We start from the raw sequence: 15,606 nt of genomic DNA, 5'->3' as shown, positions 1-15,606 counted from the left end.
ACCATGTCATCCTACTATTTCTCCTGATTTTGTCTAATAAAGGCAGACGTGTAAAAATGTGTATTGTTGTTACTTGCTTATTTACATTGTGTCCCAAATCCAAATTACTTATTCAAGCAAAATAAAGTCAAAAAAGGAGGTATGCAGACTTAAAAAACATGAATATGTTTAGTGTGTTCTTGATTGACTTTAATGTCCCACAATTCAATGCACAAAGGAAATGTACTGGCTCTACACAAAAATTAAAATCAGTGGTAGTGATGAGACAAATAATAGAAAGTTAAATAAAATAATATATAATAAAATAAATCCTAGAACAATGATTTGGTTTCTCTATGAAGTTCAATTGGCAGTAGGCATTATAAAGTCACAGTTTGACTTACTTCTGGCAGCACATACTTCCTGTTAGCTGTTAGTATGAAATGGTAAAGTAGGCATATATTCATGTATTAATTATTAATATATGTAGTCATATTGTTTTTTCTCGTTATTAACCTACTAGTTCACTTACCAAACTTGCAGAAATGTAACTACTTGTTATAACATAGGCTATAACTCCATCTTGTCATAAGATGATACGTTGTTGTGTTGTTATTACAAGAAACTTCATTATGGTGTCAGAAAGAGAAAGGGTCCATCATTGCCGATAGGCACTGTAGCCTGGAGCATTCGTATAACATGACTGTTAAAACATAGGCTATAACATAGCATATGGGTATGAAATATAGCCTATAGGCCTAAATAACATGTTGTCCTGTGAATAACCGCATGGTCGCCAACACAGTGGAGCAATATATTAGAAGGCTGACTTCCACACACTTCCATTTAGAAAAGGACACAACCCTGACGTCCAGATGTGGGAGGGTGTGTCCTGTTGCAGCATGGTTGTCAAAAATGGTTTGCGAGCGACCTCTTGCGATATCAAGTGCCCAGAAGCAAAAACAGTTGAAGAAAAGCACTCATGAACTCTATATGGACATCTCGTACCCTTCCATCGCCACCTCCTCCTGACAGCGCGACCAACTCACACAAAGCCCCGAATGCGCTTTTAAAAATGCGCATTCGGTTCAACGCATCAGCACCGTTAGTACCATGTTCCTCCCTCTGTATATATAAGACCTTCATGAACACATACTGTACCTCACGAGGCTATACCCTATGATTGTTTTTTGTGTGCTTTATTTACATTATATTAAGTATTTTTGTTTTGGTTAATGTCAAGTAAGGTTTACATTTTCTGGAATAAGTGTTTTGTTTTCATTTTTGTTTAATAACACTGTAAACCCAGATTTAGTTGTAATTAAACTTTTAAGTGGTCTATTCTTTCATGTTTTGTTAAAAACCATATTTATTACTAAATCAAATTAGTTGTTTTTATTAATCAGCGTAAGTATGCAATGCATAAATCATATTAAGCAGAGATAACTGGATGTTAAGTTTATGTATGGGAGGGGCGGGGTCATTTGAGCTGTTCTGTGCTGAAGCGATGCTAAGGCTCATGGGGAAACATAGGCTAATGTATATGCATTTATGTTGTCTTGGTATTAGTTGTGTATGGTTGATTTAGTGTTCATGTTTATCTGATGGTGTCTGGGCGGTGAGAAATGTTCAGTGTCACATACACAGATTGGAAATCATTAACTCTGTCTCTTGAGTGAAATATTTTACGCAGTCCAATAGGCCTACTTTGGAAAATTATGCGACGTTTTTTTTTTCTGTTTTTTGGAATACATGTATTTATTACATTATTCTTAAAGTCATACTGTCATAAAGGAAAATAAACAACATTTAAATGAGCAAATTAATTATGTAGTAGTGATAAGTAGCCTAACGTTTTATATGTGTGATGTTTCTTTGCATGTTTAAAGCTACTAGTTGAATTCATTGCTGCTATCTCTATATTAGACTTCTTTCCTACCGGCTGTTCCTGCTATTTGCTTTTAGTCAGCTTCCAATTGGGTAAATGCAGAATACCGGTATAACATTTCCAAAAGTTAAATATTAGTCCTGTAACAATTAATCCTGTCAACCAAATAAGAATTATTTTGTGGGTGTAGGATTTCTCTAGCCTAGAAATCTAGACGCACCCTAGCGGCAGCAAATTTAATTTGCAGCCAGGGGTTAATAATCAGGGAATTTGAAAGACAACCGTTTATCCCGCCCCTCGGATTGAGCCCTGTCAATGGTGAGTTCCCAGATCCAACATCTTGATGTGGGTCTGTCTTGTCAGGCTAGGATTTCTCTATAATATAACTAAAGCAGCCTGCTTATAGAAACATAAGTCACTGTTCCAGCAATTGTTCATGTCAGGTTTAATGTGAATATATTTCTCATTAGAGGTGAATGGGCTGCAGGTGTTTGTAGTATTACATGTTACACAGTGTGATTAATCTACCCTTTTCACCTGCCCCCTCCAATGTGACACATTCCCATAATGCATCGTGTTACCAGGTTGCACTAAAAGGACTGACAATAGTAGCAGGTGTGCAAATATCCCTCAGACCCGTTGAACCAAAGCGCTTAAATAATGGGGGTAAAAACAAGTTTGTTTTTTTGGATTGGTCAAATAGATGGCATGTTTGAACCAATTGATGCAGAGTTCAAGAAGTAATTACTTTAAATGCAACCTGTTTTATCAGAACGAAACTGTAAGCATCACTTTAAAACCTAACTTTAAAAAAACTAGTGCAGTGCCCGTTGAAAACGTGCCTGTTTGGAACGGGCCGATTGCTTGGCCTGTGGTAGGCTATTGCCGCTTCATCGAAACCAAATTACCCCAAATTACTTACAGTAGGACCCCAAACCACTTCATATGCAACTCCCTTGTATAGCCTAGCCTAGGCCTACTAACTTACTGATTTACTTGACAGAGAACGTTGCAGATTCGGAATGTAATCACAAAATATCACAATGAAAATGTGGAGTAATCAGACATAGGCTAGCGTCATGGACTCATAGCAGTGCGCTAACCACCGGCCGTTATGAGATTCAATCAGCATATCTGCTCATGAATATTTAGATGAACTGCGCGCTGATTGGTTGAGTGAATCCCCATACACACACATTGGAGATGAGACAGTAGGTCTCATATTTTAGACACTGCAATGTTTCATTGCCAAATTCACTTCTGAGATTTTTTTATGCGAGAAATCAACTATATAAAGCTCAAATATAGGTAAAATCTACTACTGTTATTAGTTAGCAGTATACTTAATTAACCCAGGGTGAGTCTGATGAAAAGTGCTGAGAGACAGCGCTGTGAAGGAATAATCTCAGAGATTAAGTTATATTCTGCCTCTGGTGGTGAATGTAGGCTACAGCTCACAGCAACTTAATACTATAGTGTCTGGCTTTGGTTTGATATTTTGTGTTGGCAAATTTTTTTTTGTTTAGTTTCCTCTTAGTGAAAAAATAGACACGGAAAAGTGTAGCGCCTTTTTTTCGCCAACCTTATTCCACACAACAGTTGCGATGTTCCTTTCAGCTATCTGCTCGTGCTCCAGGAAAGTGAAGAAAAGTGAGTCCAATCATGTAGTTAACGTTGGAAGCAGGAAAAGAGTCAAAAGCGGAACACATTCTCTTAATACATCCATGGGTAACACCACCACCCAGGGGTGTAGCACAAAATTCTGGGCCCTGTAGAAAGGCATTTTCTATGGGCCCCTCCCCGCATCCACAGCTATTCATTCTAGCATCTTTTTTGGCCCTCCTCACATGAAGGCTCTGGGTACTCAGTCCCCTTTCCCCCCCAGTCCGACACCCCTGCGACCACCACTTTCTGCACGCGAAAGTTGCCGGACAACACAATCTTCTGAACATAGCCTGAGAAATACACCGACTTTTGTGGAGCTGATAGTCTTAATTAGCTTTGTAGCAACTCATTTGACAATGACTTGAATGTAATGGACATTCATTAATATCAAAAAGTTACGCACTAAAGCTTTAACTTAAAATGCTTATTTTAGACAACATGAAAAGATAATTTATGTTTACTAATGATTTTTAGTAATGACTACTAATGTAAACTTGATTTTTCTACTGCATCAAGTTACCACTCTGTGTTCATACAACTTGACCTGTTAAGTAACACCTTGTGTAAAAACTTAGATGGTTTAAGGCAGCGGGTTTCCATGCAAATTTATAGTAAAGTCAACTAATTTGGGATAACAGTGTAGTAGCCACGGTTTTATTGATATTTCCCCCTTCTGTGTCTAACCCTATCCCCCTATCCATGTGAGGGGAGGAGCTGAAGGAGGAGCCCAATTTGTTCATGCACTGGTTGGGGGGTTGTCTGGCAGTCGTGAAAATTAAAATATCCTACAAAAAAAAAGAAAAAGGAAGGTTAAAAAGTATTACATTAGCTTAATAATAGAAGAGAATAATGTAAAGAACAATAGATTAGGTATGTAGAGTGTAAATGGGGTCAAGGAAATGATGCTGTGATTGCTATGGACATTTCTGTTACCTGTTTGTTCATTTCTGTTGCCTGTATTATTGATTTCTGTATGTTTCCTGTGTTTGTATGTTTATTCTGTAGTTTTCTGTTCCTGTCTTGTAAATGTATCCTGTGTTGTGTATTGTGGTCTGTATATATTTTGTTGTGTTCCCTGTTGTGACTTCTCTGTTTATGTTCTGTTTCCTGTTTTATTTTGATAGTCTGTTTTCTGTCTTGTGTTGTCCAATTTACTTCCTGTGTTTTCCCTCCTTTGTTGATTGTCCTGCCCCGCCCCGATGTGTTTCACCTGTTGTCTCACCTGTTCCTGATTTACTCATCACCTCATGTATTTAGCCTCTGTGTTCCCTTTGTCTCTTGTTTGATCATCTTGTGTTCTTCCCTGTGACTTGTGTTCCTGTGTGTGTCAGTTTGTTCCTGCCTGTGTTTTTGCACGTTGGTTTATGCATTACTTTGTGAGTTTTCCAGTCTTTGTACTGCTGTTTTTTGTTATATTAAATTCCTGAGTTCAAACCGTCTTCCGCCTGCCTGCCTCCACCTGCTTTTGGGTCCTCTACCTTCCACTCACTGCAACAGATGCTTCTTTGACCAGGGTGAGGGAAGTGTTATGGAAGGTGAGATGGATCATTGGTTTGAGTTGGTTGTTTTTGGTGAAGATGAGTTGGTTTTTGGTAATATAAGTTTGGTTCTCCACTTTGCTTTTTGGTTCTCCAGGTTTTTATTTCAGTGACGCATGTCTGGAGTTTTTTGGCAGCCAGTGTGATTGATTTTGAGTGTGTGGTGGGATGGGGATAGTAGACGTCAGAAATATAGATGAGAAAAAGGAGGGGACTGAGTACTGCACCTTGCGGGACAACTGCTTCAGGAGTGAAAGAAGTGGAAAGAGAAGTCAAAACCTTGATTGTAATTTGCCTGTTATGAAGGACATGTGAAATGAGGTTGTAGATGGGAAGTGAGATTTGTTTTTTGTCTTGTAGTTTGTAGAGTAGTCGGTTGTGCCACATTTTACCTTTTCTATATAAAAAAAAAACTGCTAGGGTGAATTCTTTCTTAATGAAACTTTGGGTGATTGCTTCTGACAGCTGAGGATGTTGTCTGTGGTGGATCTGTTTTTGTGGAAGCCAGCTTGGTGAATGCCCAGGAGTCCTGTGTTTTCTGTGTGTTGTGAGACGTGCAGTGATGGTGCGTTCAAACAGTTTTCCAATGTGACAAAGAAGGCTGATGGGTCTGTAGCTGGTGGGATGTTTCGGATCTCTTCCGGGTTTGTGGATCATTGTGACTGTTTTCCAGGGCAAGGGAAAATAACCAGAGTAAGACAGGTGGTGAAGAGGAGAGAGATAACTGGTTAAAGTATACTTCTGGTGCTTGCTTGATCAGGATGGTGTCTACTTTGTCTTGTCGGGTGCTTTGTTTTTCTTTTTTTTCAGGTGAACTTTGATTTCATGGGGGGTGATGGGCTGTGTCAGTTGCTCATCTGCTGAGGTCAGTGATTGGGGGGGAGGGAGGGGGATTTGTTGTGGCCATGTCAATGGTTTTCTTCCATTCCTTGTCAAAGTCTATGAATATGAGGGACAGGAATGGGTGTTCTGAAGGAGATTTCTGAATAAAGCTGCTTTTTCTTGATTATCTTCAATGTTTTGGCCTTGATATGTGAGAGCTGATATATTTTTGTTTTGTGCACCATTCATGTTTTTTTATTTTTTGCCAGAAACTATATGAATTAGTTCTATAGTCACTGTCCAGTTTATTGTAGAATTATATCCATTTTTCTTGATCACATAGAATGAGTTGTTTGATATTGTTCTGAAGCCGGTTTATTTCTGCTTTTGTTCCCAGTAATCTGTATTTGAAGTAGTGTCTGCGTAGTTTTCTTTTCCTTTTGATCAAGTGCAGGATGTGTGGTGGGAGCTATTGCTGTGGTTTAGTGGAGGTAGTGGGATGCATGGAGAACGTGCCTGGGTGAGTATTGATCCAATATGTGTGGCCAGGTGGTCCAGTGAGTGGTGGTCTTGTGGAATCACCCAGGTGTTAAGGAAAGCCTGAACTTAAATACACAAGTCAGGGGAGACTGAGACACAGGTGCAACACATAGGGGCGGGGACAGGTAATCACACAGGTGGGAAAGCAGAAGACAGGAAGGGAAACAAGACATACCATTGGAGAGCAGAGAAACTACAAAATAAAACGGGAAAACACAGAAAACCCACAATCATGACAAAGTACTGATGACAAAGTACTGATGACTTATTACAACAGCTCTGACACATGACCACTTCCAGTAGCTGTTCTAAAAGTGGTAGGCCACTAAATGTTTACGTCATGCCAGCTCATCCCACTAAGTGATTACTAAATCACTAAATGTCACAAGATCATGACTGTTTGGATTTTTTTTTTTAACATTACAAATCACATTTTATTAATCTATTACAGATCCTTACATTTCCTTAAAGGAATATGACAGTTTGTTGAAATAGGGCTTATCATGGTCTACCCTGGCTGTAGATAGGTGGGCCAACACATTATTTTGCAAGTAATTAGTTGGGTTTTTTTTTTTCGTCTTTTGTTGGCTCACTTTTACTCACAACATGCTAACCGGCAACATAGGATACTATTACGCTAAGCTAACTAGTGGCGGCGCTGCCAGTGTTGCACCGGACTAAAACAATGCATGCACAAAAATGTGTTGGCACAGCTAGGGGAGACCGTGATAAGCCCTATTTCAACAAACCGTAGCATATCCCTTTTAAAGGTTGCACACTTAGAAAAAGTCCTTTTTCCAAGAAACTTAATTTACGAGCCATAACATAAGAGTTTCATTACCATTTGCACACGTTTTCACATTTCTGTCTGCAATCAAGGTCATTAAGTGCTCTTTTGCATCTCAACTGTAATTCGAATAGATGTAATACAGACAATCAGTAAGCCACACTTGTTTTTATCGGAGTTTAGCATCAGTGGACCTTGCAAAAATGTTCCTTTCTCCCTTTTCACTAGTGACATTACATTAACAGACGCCCCAGTGAATATACTTTTATTGGAAGTTCAGAAATTTTAATGTTGATACATCTTTTATGAAAATGTGTTAGGGAGTTTCTTTTAACTTTTTCTTTTATCTGCTTGGTTTGGGTCCCTCACTTTTTTGTGATACATTTTTTATTAGCACCTTCAGACATACAAAACAAATTCCACAATGTGTGACAGGTAATGTCAGATGGCACACAGAACAAAGAAACACAAATTGAACAAGAACAAAGACCTTCTCCCACCCCCCACCCTCTGTGGTCTCGAGGAAAACAAAACAAACAGAAACCACACCTTGCCTAGTCACTCTCTAATTCTTGTGGGGTTGAGGTCATTAGGTCTGCTACCTGTGCTGCTGTGCTTTCCCATAGGCTGATAGTCGATGATTTGGCTTTGTTAATCCTTGCTGTAGAGAGCTCAAGCATAACTATGTCTAGAAAATATGCCAACCACTGTTGTATACAAAGCGAGTGAGGGGGAGCCATCAAATGAGCTATCATTTTCTTGGTTGCGATTGCCGGCTAGCCAAATTTTCCTCCGTCTCCTAAGCAGATGTAATTTGAGTCGTCATTAAGTGACAAAACAATCGGTCGACATCCTATCACATCAGATATTATTGATGTTTTTATTCCAGAACTCATGCACCTGTTCACACTCCCAGTCAATATGCAGGAAAGTTCCAGTTTGTTCAGGTTGACAGAAAGTACAATAGGGAGTGGGAATGACTTTAGAGACGTATCTCTTGTGAGGAATCAAATATGTATATAAGATTATGAATTATAATTCTTGTATAGGCTACGTACAATAGCTATAGGCCTGACAAGTTACTTGTTCATCATAACTATAACTATTATGCAATAAAAAGTCAAACATGTGAAGATGACTCAAAAAGGAACTATTTTCTGTGTAATTAGGTGACTGACTTGTCAGGCTACAATGACGCGCGCGCGCGCCCAGGCAGTGCATGTTGCTCATGGTCAATTGAAATTAAATTAGTAAAGCGCTTGGCGTCATTCATCCGAAGAAAAGAGGCAGCTTGGCCAACACTTGCATCCCACTGTCAGGTCTGCGGCTCTTTACAACGACCCTATTGTGGGTTACTAGGCTGCCGATCAGCACTTCACTACAACTAACGGATCTCCTGCTCCACAAACAGTAGGCGAAGTTAATTCCATTTTAGATATAGAAATATTCATTTCTGTCTGTTAAGTCTTTTCCCACTAGAGCCAAAGTCTGCGGAGGCCCACTGAAGCTCGTAAAGGAACAAGTCCAAGTTTTGTGGTGGAATATTAACTTTAATTCGGCTTCAAGAGGGTAGCGCCTATAGCCTACACATGATCGAGGTTTTACAGTCGTACCCTCAGAGAGCAGAGCAGTGTGGGACGGACTTGGAGATCAGTCAAGGACTCAGGAGCTCCCGATGCGCCAGTAAACCTCTAAAGTCTCACCAGCAAAGAAAACAACATGACTAAGGTAAGCATAGGCGATGTGTTTGTGCAGCGTAAACTGAGTCATTCAGGTTGTTTAACAAGTTAATTAAAAAAATCATTTAAATCCACCGTAAAAAGTTGTATCGAGTCCTTCTGGATCAGAGGAGTGTGCACATGCGGAGGGTGCTCACAGTGTCTGTACATGAAGTAAACATGTGTTTTCTTGTCTTTTAAGTCAAACTGCAGACGTGTTACAGTCAGAGAGCGATTTGCTCTGCTCTCACTGACCGCTATGTTAAATGATTACTGTCGTAAGATGATGCAACAGGCGCGCAGTCTGGGGACCGCAGGCATTTAGTGCCTATAATGCACAATGTGTTCTCTTTCAACATTCGTTTCAGTATCTACCTCACTCATGTTTTTAGAGAACCGGGGATGAACCTAAAAAGTTGTAACCTACTGATTGGCGTCTTTTGAGACATCGATAGGGTCGTCACCCAAATACAAGCAAACTTATTTGATCTCCACTAGACATATCTAATCATGCTTTTGAAAAATATGATGTCAGCTACTGTGTGTGTTACAGTGCTTGTATGTCTAATGTTGTTGTTTTGTATCTCTGACACGTTATTATGAATCCCACGTAACTTCTATAGGCAATAAGTCCCGCCCTACGCAGCAGCTCGATTGGTTGGGGTTAGGCATTGGCATCGGGTGAACAAATCGGGTTACTTTGCGTGAGCATGGACGCCTGGCCTGGCTAACAGTAGTGTGTGAATGCTATTCATGGGCCTAGAAGTTGCATGGGTTCCATAATAAATCATCTCTGACGCTTTGGGTTTAGAAAAACTTTACAAATACCATTTGTATTATCCTAGTATTATTGTTATCAGGCTGCTATTATTATCTATGCATAATATATACACGCGGTTTCCTTATTTACCCAGGTTTTGAGGTATCGGTCTTTGACATAATCAGTATTCACTGAAACTAACTTCTACTGAGGATATTGTCCCTGTGCCAAGTGTTGACAGTGGCAGTGAATGATTGACAAAACAACCACACCTCTTTCACATGATTCTCATCATTAAATTTTGTTCACTCAGATGTCATGAAATTGTTCAAAAGTTACATTTTCCTATTTGAGAACTTTCTGAAGATGCTGTAGACAAAAACAAATGCAAGGCTATGTCAATTATGTGAGGACTGCACACACAATTACATTTATCTCCATTGTAGCAACCAAAAGTATTGTATTTGCATGGATAGATACAACTAGAGGGAAAAAATTAAATATTTGTTGTTGTAATTTTAGTATTTGAAGCAATACTGCAAACAATAACCCATTACAATCAGGAATGCACCGATCCAACCTTTTCTCTCCCAATACCTCAGCTCAGAGTATTTGCCGATACCAAGATCAGTGCTCTCTTTTTCCCAATTTTTAAAACTGTATCACTGTGTAAAACTCACTGTAAGGTAACATGAGGTCAGGTCCAACGATATTCATTACCGATTAATTTGCTAATTATTTCTTAATTGATGGATTGACTGGTGAGACAAGATATAAAAGTGTTGTAATGCCCATCACATTTTCCCAGATCCCAAAGTGACGTCTTTAGAGGTTTGCTTTGTCAAAAAATATGGTAGAAAACAGGTGAAAGCAGCAAATCCTCACATTTGAGAAGCTGGAAACTGTGTGTATATATATGGATGGATATAGAAAGACCTTTGTTTTGGGACATTTCCACCTTTAATCATTAGGACGTCTTAGATATGAAAGGGGAGAGAGACAGAGAAGGCATGCAGGAAATTGCCGCAGGTGGGATTCGAATCCTTGGTCTCTGCGTTGAGGAATAAACCTCTACATATGGATGCCTGAAACAGAGAATATTTGCTTGATAAATTAAATTAACTATTAGATTATCAAAATTGTTATATACTGAATATTTTCTGTTGAATAGTTCTGGGTAGAGTTCTGTAACAGTGTTTTATATATCATAAGACCACCTTCCAACCTGACCCCGGATAAGCAGATTACAATGGAAGGATGGAAGACCATTGTGTGTTTTAAAATTTACTTCATTTGTTAATCAGGGGCTTTTCAAATTACATTTTTTTTTTTTTTCTTTTTTTAAAACAGGTTTGGTTTCTGCCTTTTCAAACGAATGGACAAATGAGTCAGTATAAATGTTACAATAACCAGCAGTGTATTTGCTTATTATAAAATTATATTAAACATTTTCAGCGGTTCAGCTGAGCATGATCACATCAGAAGTCGTACAATTGTATAACTTCTATTACGGCATAATGATTCACTAGAGTAACTAATGGGTGATTAACTAACAGGAAGAATGCATCGGCCACATTCCTCCCGTTCTATGACAAAATATTGATCAACCCTGTTAAAAGATGGTAAACTATTGAGTGAATCAACAACTTTTTATTTGGATAAAATAGAAGTTTATTAGATTATTTGTTGTCAGTAGGTTTGTATAAAACAATGTCTCATACTTTATGTTGTCGCTTAGAAAGTGTTGAACATTATTCAGTAAACAACCTGTGCCTCTTATAGAAACTATGTGGGACCAATTACCCAGCCAGCATCTGCTTCATTGTGGTGAACGAGTTCTGCGAACGCTTCTCCTACTATGGCATGAAAGGTAGGTATGCAAATCTTCTGTCTTAACATTTGGTAGTACAGATTTCTTTCTCTGCTAGTGTTGCGAGTAAACTGTTCCTATGACCGAACAAACAAAGAAAAGACCAATGACTGTTTGGATCTCTGGAGAGTTTATAGTCTGCCAAGATGCAAATGCCAAGATGTACCCAAATGACACACACACACAAATGTTCACATACACACACGCACCAAGAGGTTAGCCATCACTAAATCCATAAATCATGGGTCTAGTAATTTGTAGAGATTTTAATGCAGAAATGTTGCATAATATATCTTTAAGTGGGAAAAGTACTTAACAAAAAGTTGAATTAGTAATGATACTTAGCTTGTTAAACTGGTTAACAGAGTGTGGGTCAATGGGGGGCACATCACAGAGAGCCTATAATGGACAGATAAGGTGGGAGTTTCTTTCTTCACATGACCTCACTTATACTCACATGGCTGTCTGTCACATTATTTCAATCAGCACACACACACACACACACACACACACACACACACACACACACACTCAACATGTCATGCAAAAGAACATTTCCTTTTCAAGCTGTTTAAATTGAATCATTGTGCCAGTATTTTCATCTTAAGGATTGATGCTGATTTATGACAGGGAAGTGAATTCCACTTGATGATTTTAAAGGTAATTGTGAGAACGACAAGTATCTCATGAAGCAGTATATTATGAAACGGATCAATTGCAAATGATTGTCATTATCAATTTATGTATTTTTCTTTTTTTTAAATGAATCATTTACGTTATTTTTTTTAAAGAAATTTGTTTTTATTTAGTTTTCATTTTAAACAATAACAACAGAACAAACACACTTGAACAAGAACAACCACCCTCTCCCACCCCCCACCCTCCGTGGTCTCGGAAGAAAGGGAAAGAAATCACACCTTGCCTAGTCACCCTCTTCTACTTGTGATGCTGAGGTCATTGGGTCTGATACCTGTGCTGCTGCACTTTTCCATTGGTCTATAGTCGATGATTTGGCTTTGTTAATCCTTGCTGTAGAGAGCTCAAGCATAACTATGTCCAGAAAATACGCCAACCACTGTTTTATACAAAGCGATTGTGGTGGGGGGAGCCAGTGCTGAGCTTTCATTTTCTTGGTCGTGATTAGCCAAACTTTCTTTTGTCTCCTAAGCAGATATAATTTAGAGTAGTCATTATGTAACAAAATCGGGTCAGTAAGAATTCAACATCCTATCACATCAGATATTATTGATGTTTTATTCCAAAACTCATGCACCTGTTCACACTCCCAGACCATATGCAAGAAAGTTCCAGTTTGTTCAGGTTGACAGAATGTGCAATAGGGAGTAGGAATAACTTTAGAGACGTATCGCTTCTGAGGTGTCCAATATGTACTATGACATATGTTGAAGTGGATCTGCTGATGATTTGGGTTCTTGGAACAGTGGGAAACGTCCCAAACTGTCTCCCAATTAATTACGTTCCCCTCCGAGCTCAACTCTTGCTCCCATTTATTTACTATTGGCATAATTTTAGCATAAATCGTGGACACTAATCCTCTCGCAGGAAAATTAACAAGCCATTTAATGATAGGGTGGGTCTCTCCGTGGTACTCCATAACATTTTAGGGCTGACCTTAAGTGAAGATAAAGGAAAAAGGATGTCCTAGGGATCTCAAAGCTAGTTCTGTGGTCCTCAAAGGTCAACATACCTTCCCCATTGAATAACTGGTGATGTGTTGGTGATAATAGGGCCATAGGTTAGCATACACTTTTTTGGACACACACCTGCATAGGCAAGTTCTTGCAGTCTCAGACTTCCAGTGAGGTTTTGCTCTATTTATCTACATGGGACTGTAGATGAGGGGTCTATCCACACTCTGAGGGCCCATAGCTGAAATGCTCTGTGGTACACTTTAAGGTTGGGGAGGGCCAGGCCTCCCATGTTCATGGTACGTTGCAAGGTAGAGTATTTTAGCCTATGTTGTTTACTATTCCAAAAATACTGCCGGATTAGGGCATCAAGTTTCTTCCAGAAATGTATTGGTGGGGATAAGGGGATCATTGCACTTAAGAAGTTCACACAAGGAACTATCTTCATTTTAACAGCAATTCTGGGGCGTAGTGATGCTGGCAGCACAGACCAATTAGTCAGATCCCTTTGAACACTACTTAGTATAGTTTCATAGTTGTCCTGGACAACTCGCTGTAGCGATGCGTGGATGGTGATTAACCTGACTCCGCCAGATGGATTGCTTCGCATTTGCTCGGCATATCCATCTGGGAACTTTCCGTTGGAGAACTTTTGGGAAGGGGCGGAATACTGGTTATTTGATTGGATGAATCATCTGTCTATCACCTATGTTGGTAATAGACGGGCCAAATCAACCAATCAGATCCACGAAGCGTATGAAAATACAATCACAAGCCCACCCCTGCTGCTGCAGGCAAAGCATAGCTCATAAGCTCAAGCAACATGTCGGTAAAGGATATTTGCCGTTTGTGTAACGAGAATTTAGGAATAAAAGGCACCATTTCAGGTTCCCGGACCATATTCCAAAAGAAGGATCCAAGAGAAAAAAAGCATTAGCGAGCGGCTAACAGAATTAGGGCTACCGCTGGCTGATAATACTGGTTAGCTGATTGGATAAACCATCCATCTATCACCACCTAAACCCGCCTCAAAACCAACGCTGATTGGCCTGGTTGTTTGGCTAACGCTCCAAATTTTCTCTGCCTCAAGATGCCAGACTGATCTGCGAGTGGAAAACTGGAGCTCGCGAGATCAGGACGGTCTCATGAGGCTAGATGGTGATGCCCAAATATGTAATTTTGCTTTGGGTTGGTATTGTATCACTAATAGTTGTCACCTGTTTGTTGTTCAACAGCAGCAGATTAGATTTATTCCAATTGATTTTATAGCCGGAGATTGAGCCAAATTTGTTAAAGATCTTAAGGATTTTTGGAACCGAGTCCTCAAGGTCAAATATGTACAAATATCATCTGCAAATAACAATATTGAGTTATTATTGGATTTAATCTGGACATTACATTTGCCTTATGGCCTGGGCTAACGGTTCAAGAGAGATCGCAAATAGCATGGGAGGTAGCGGGCATCCCTGTCTCAAGCCCCGCGCGATGGGGAATAGCTGAGAATGCAGGCCATTGGTTGAGACTATGGCCGTGGGATTCACATACAAAGTACATACCATGTCAATGAATTTGGCTCTCAAACCAAGCCTCTCCATTACTTGCCACAAGTAGTTCCATTCTAGGCGGTCAAAAGCCTTTTCTGCGTCCATTGATAAAACTGCTGCCGTTGTTGGGAGGTTTTTGGCTTCTTCTATTACATGGAGTAATCTGCGTATATTGTCTGCAGCATGATGCTTTGGTATAAACCCTGATTGGTCAGGGTGGACTAGCTTCTTGATGAAGCGTTCTAAGCGTAGTGCCAAGACTTTGGAATAAAGCTTAATATCCATCCCAATGAGGCTGATAGGCCTGTAATTTGAACACTCCGTAGGATCTTTGCCCTTTTTGTGTATGACCGAAATTTGTGCAGTGTTGGTTTGTTGATGAAAGGTGCCCCTCTCAATGGCCGAGGTTAAAGTTTCTAAAATGATAGGTCCTAGTGTGTCAAAGAACTGTACTAAGAGTTCCCATGGAATTCCATCCAATCCCGGTGTTTTCCCTTTTTTAGCTGTTTTTAGCACTGATTTGAGTTCCTCCAACCTAATAGGTTGACACAGTTCTTCTGCCTCCTCTGGGTCAAGAAGAGGCAGGTTTAGCTCTTTTAGGAACTTTTGGCACTGTGTCGGAGCTGGATTGCAGGAGGATTTATACAGTTTTGAAAAAAGGATTGGAAAGTGGCAGTAATCTCCTTAGGATTTGTTGAGATACCTCGGTCTGTGCGGATGCTATTGATAGCAGCTCTGGACTCACTTTGTTTTAATTTCAGAGCTAGCAATTTGCTTGGTTTACAGCCGTTAAAATAGTAATTTTGCCTCACTCTGTGCATTATGAATTCAGCTCTCCTTTTTAGC

The 15,606-nt window shown here is 39.6% G+C and overlaps 1 protein-coding gene across 3 annotated transcripts in view; it reads left to right on the top strand.

Annotated features, from left to right (window-relative positions):
• Positions 1-4,822: 4,822 nt before the first annotated feature.
• slc15a2 (solute carrier family 15 member 2) overlaps positions 4,823-15,606 on the top strand; it is a 31,193-nt gene continuing 20,409 nt past the window's right edge. The window contains exons 1-3 of one of the 3 annotated variants that reach the window (XM_028592077.1): positions 4,823-4,908; positions 8,685-8,947; positions 11,480-11,567. In XM_028592077.1, coding sequence (XP_028447878.1) covers positions 8,939-8,947; positions 11,480-11,567 — 97 coding nt within the window. In that variant the 5' untranslated portion in view covers positions 4,823-4,908; positions 8,685-8,938. Of the gene's footprint in view, positions 5,068-8,684; positions 8,948-11,479; positions 11,568-15,606 lie in introns of all 3 variants that reach the window. The other 2 variants (XM_028592078.1, XM_028592076.1) reach the window with 2 other exon arrangements.

The sequence above is a fragment of the Perca flavescens genome, chromosome 11, assembly GCF_004354835.1.
Source record: "Perca flavescens isolate YP-PL-M2 chromosome 11, PFLA_1.0, whole genome shotgun sequence".
Classification (NCBI taxonomy): Eukaryota; Metazoa; Chordata; class Actinopteri; order Perciformes; family Percidae; genus Perca; species Perca flavescens.
The sequence above is the reverse complement of the archived record's forward strand: the minus strand, read 5'-3'. Positions and strand labels throughout refer to the sequence as shown.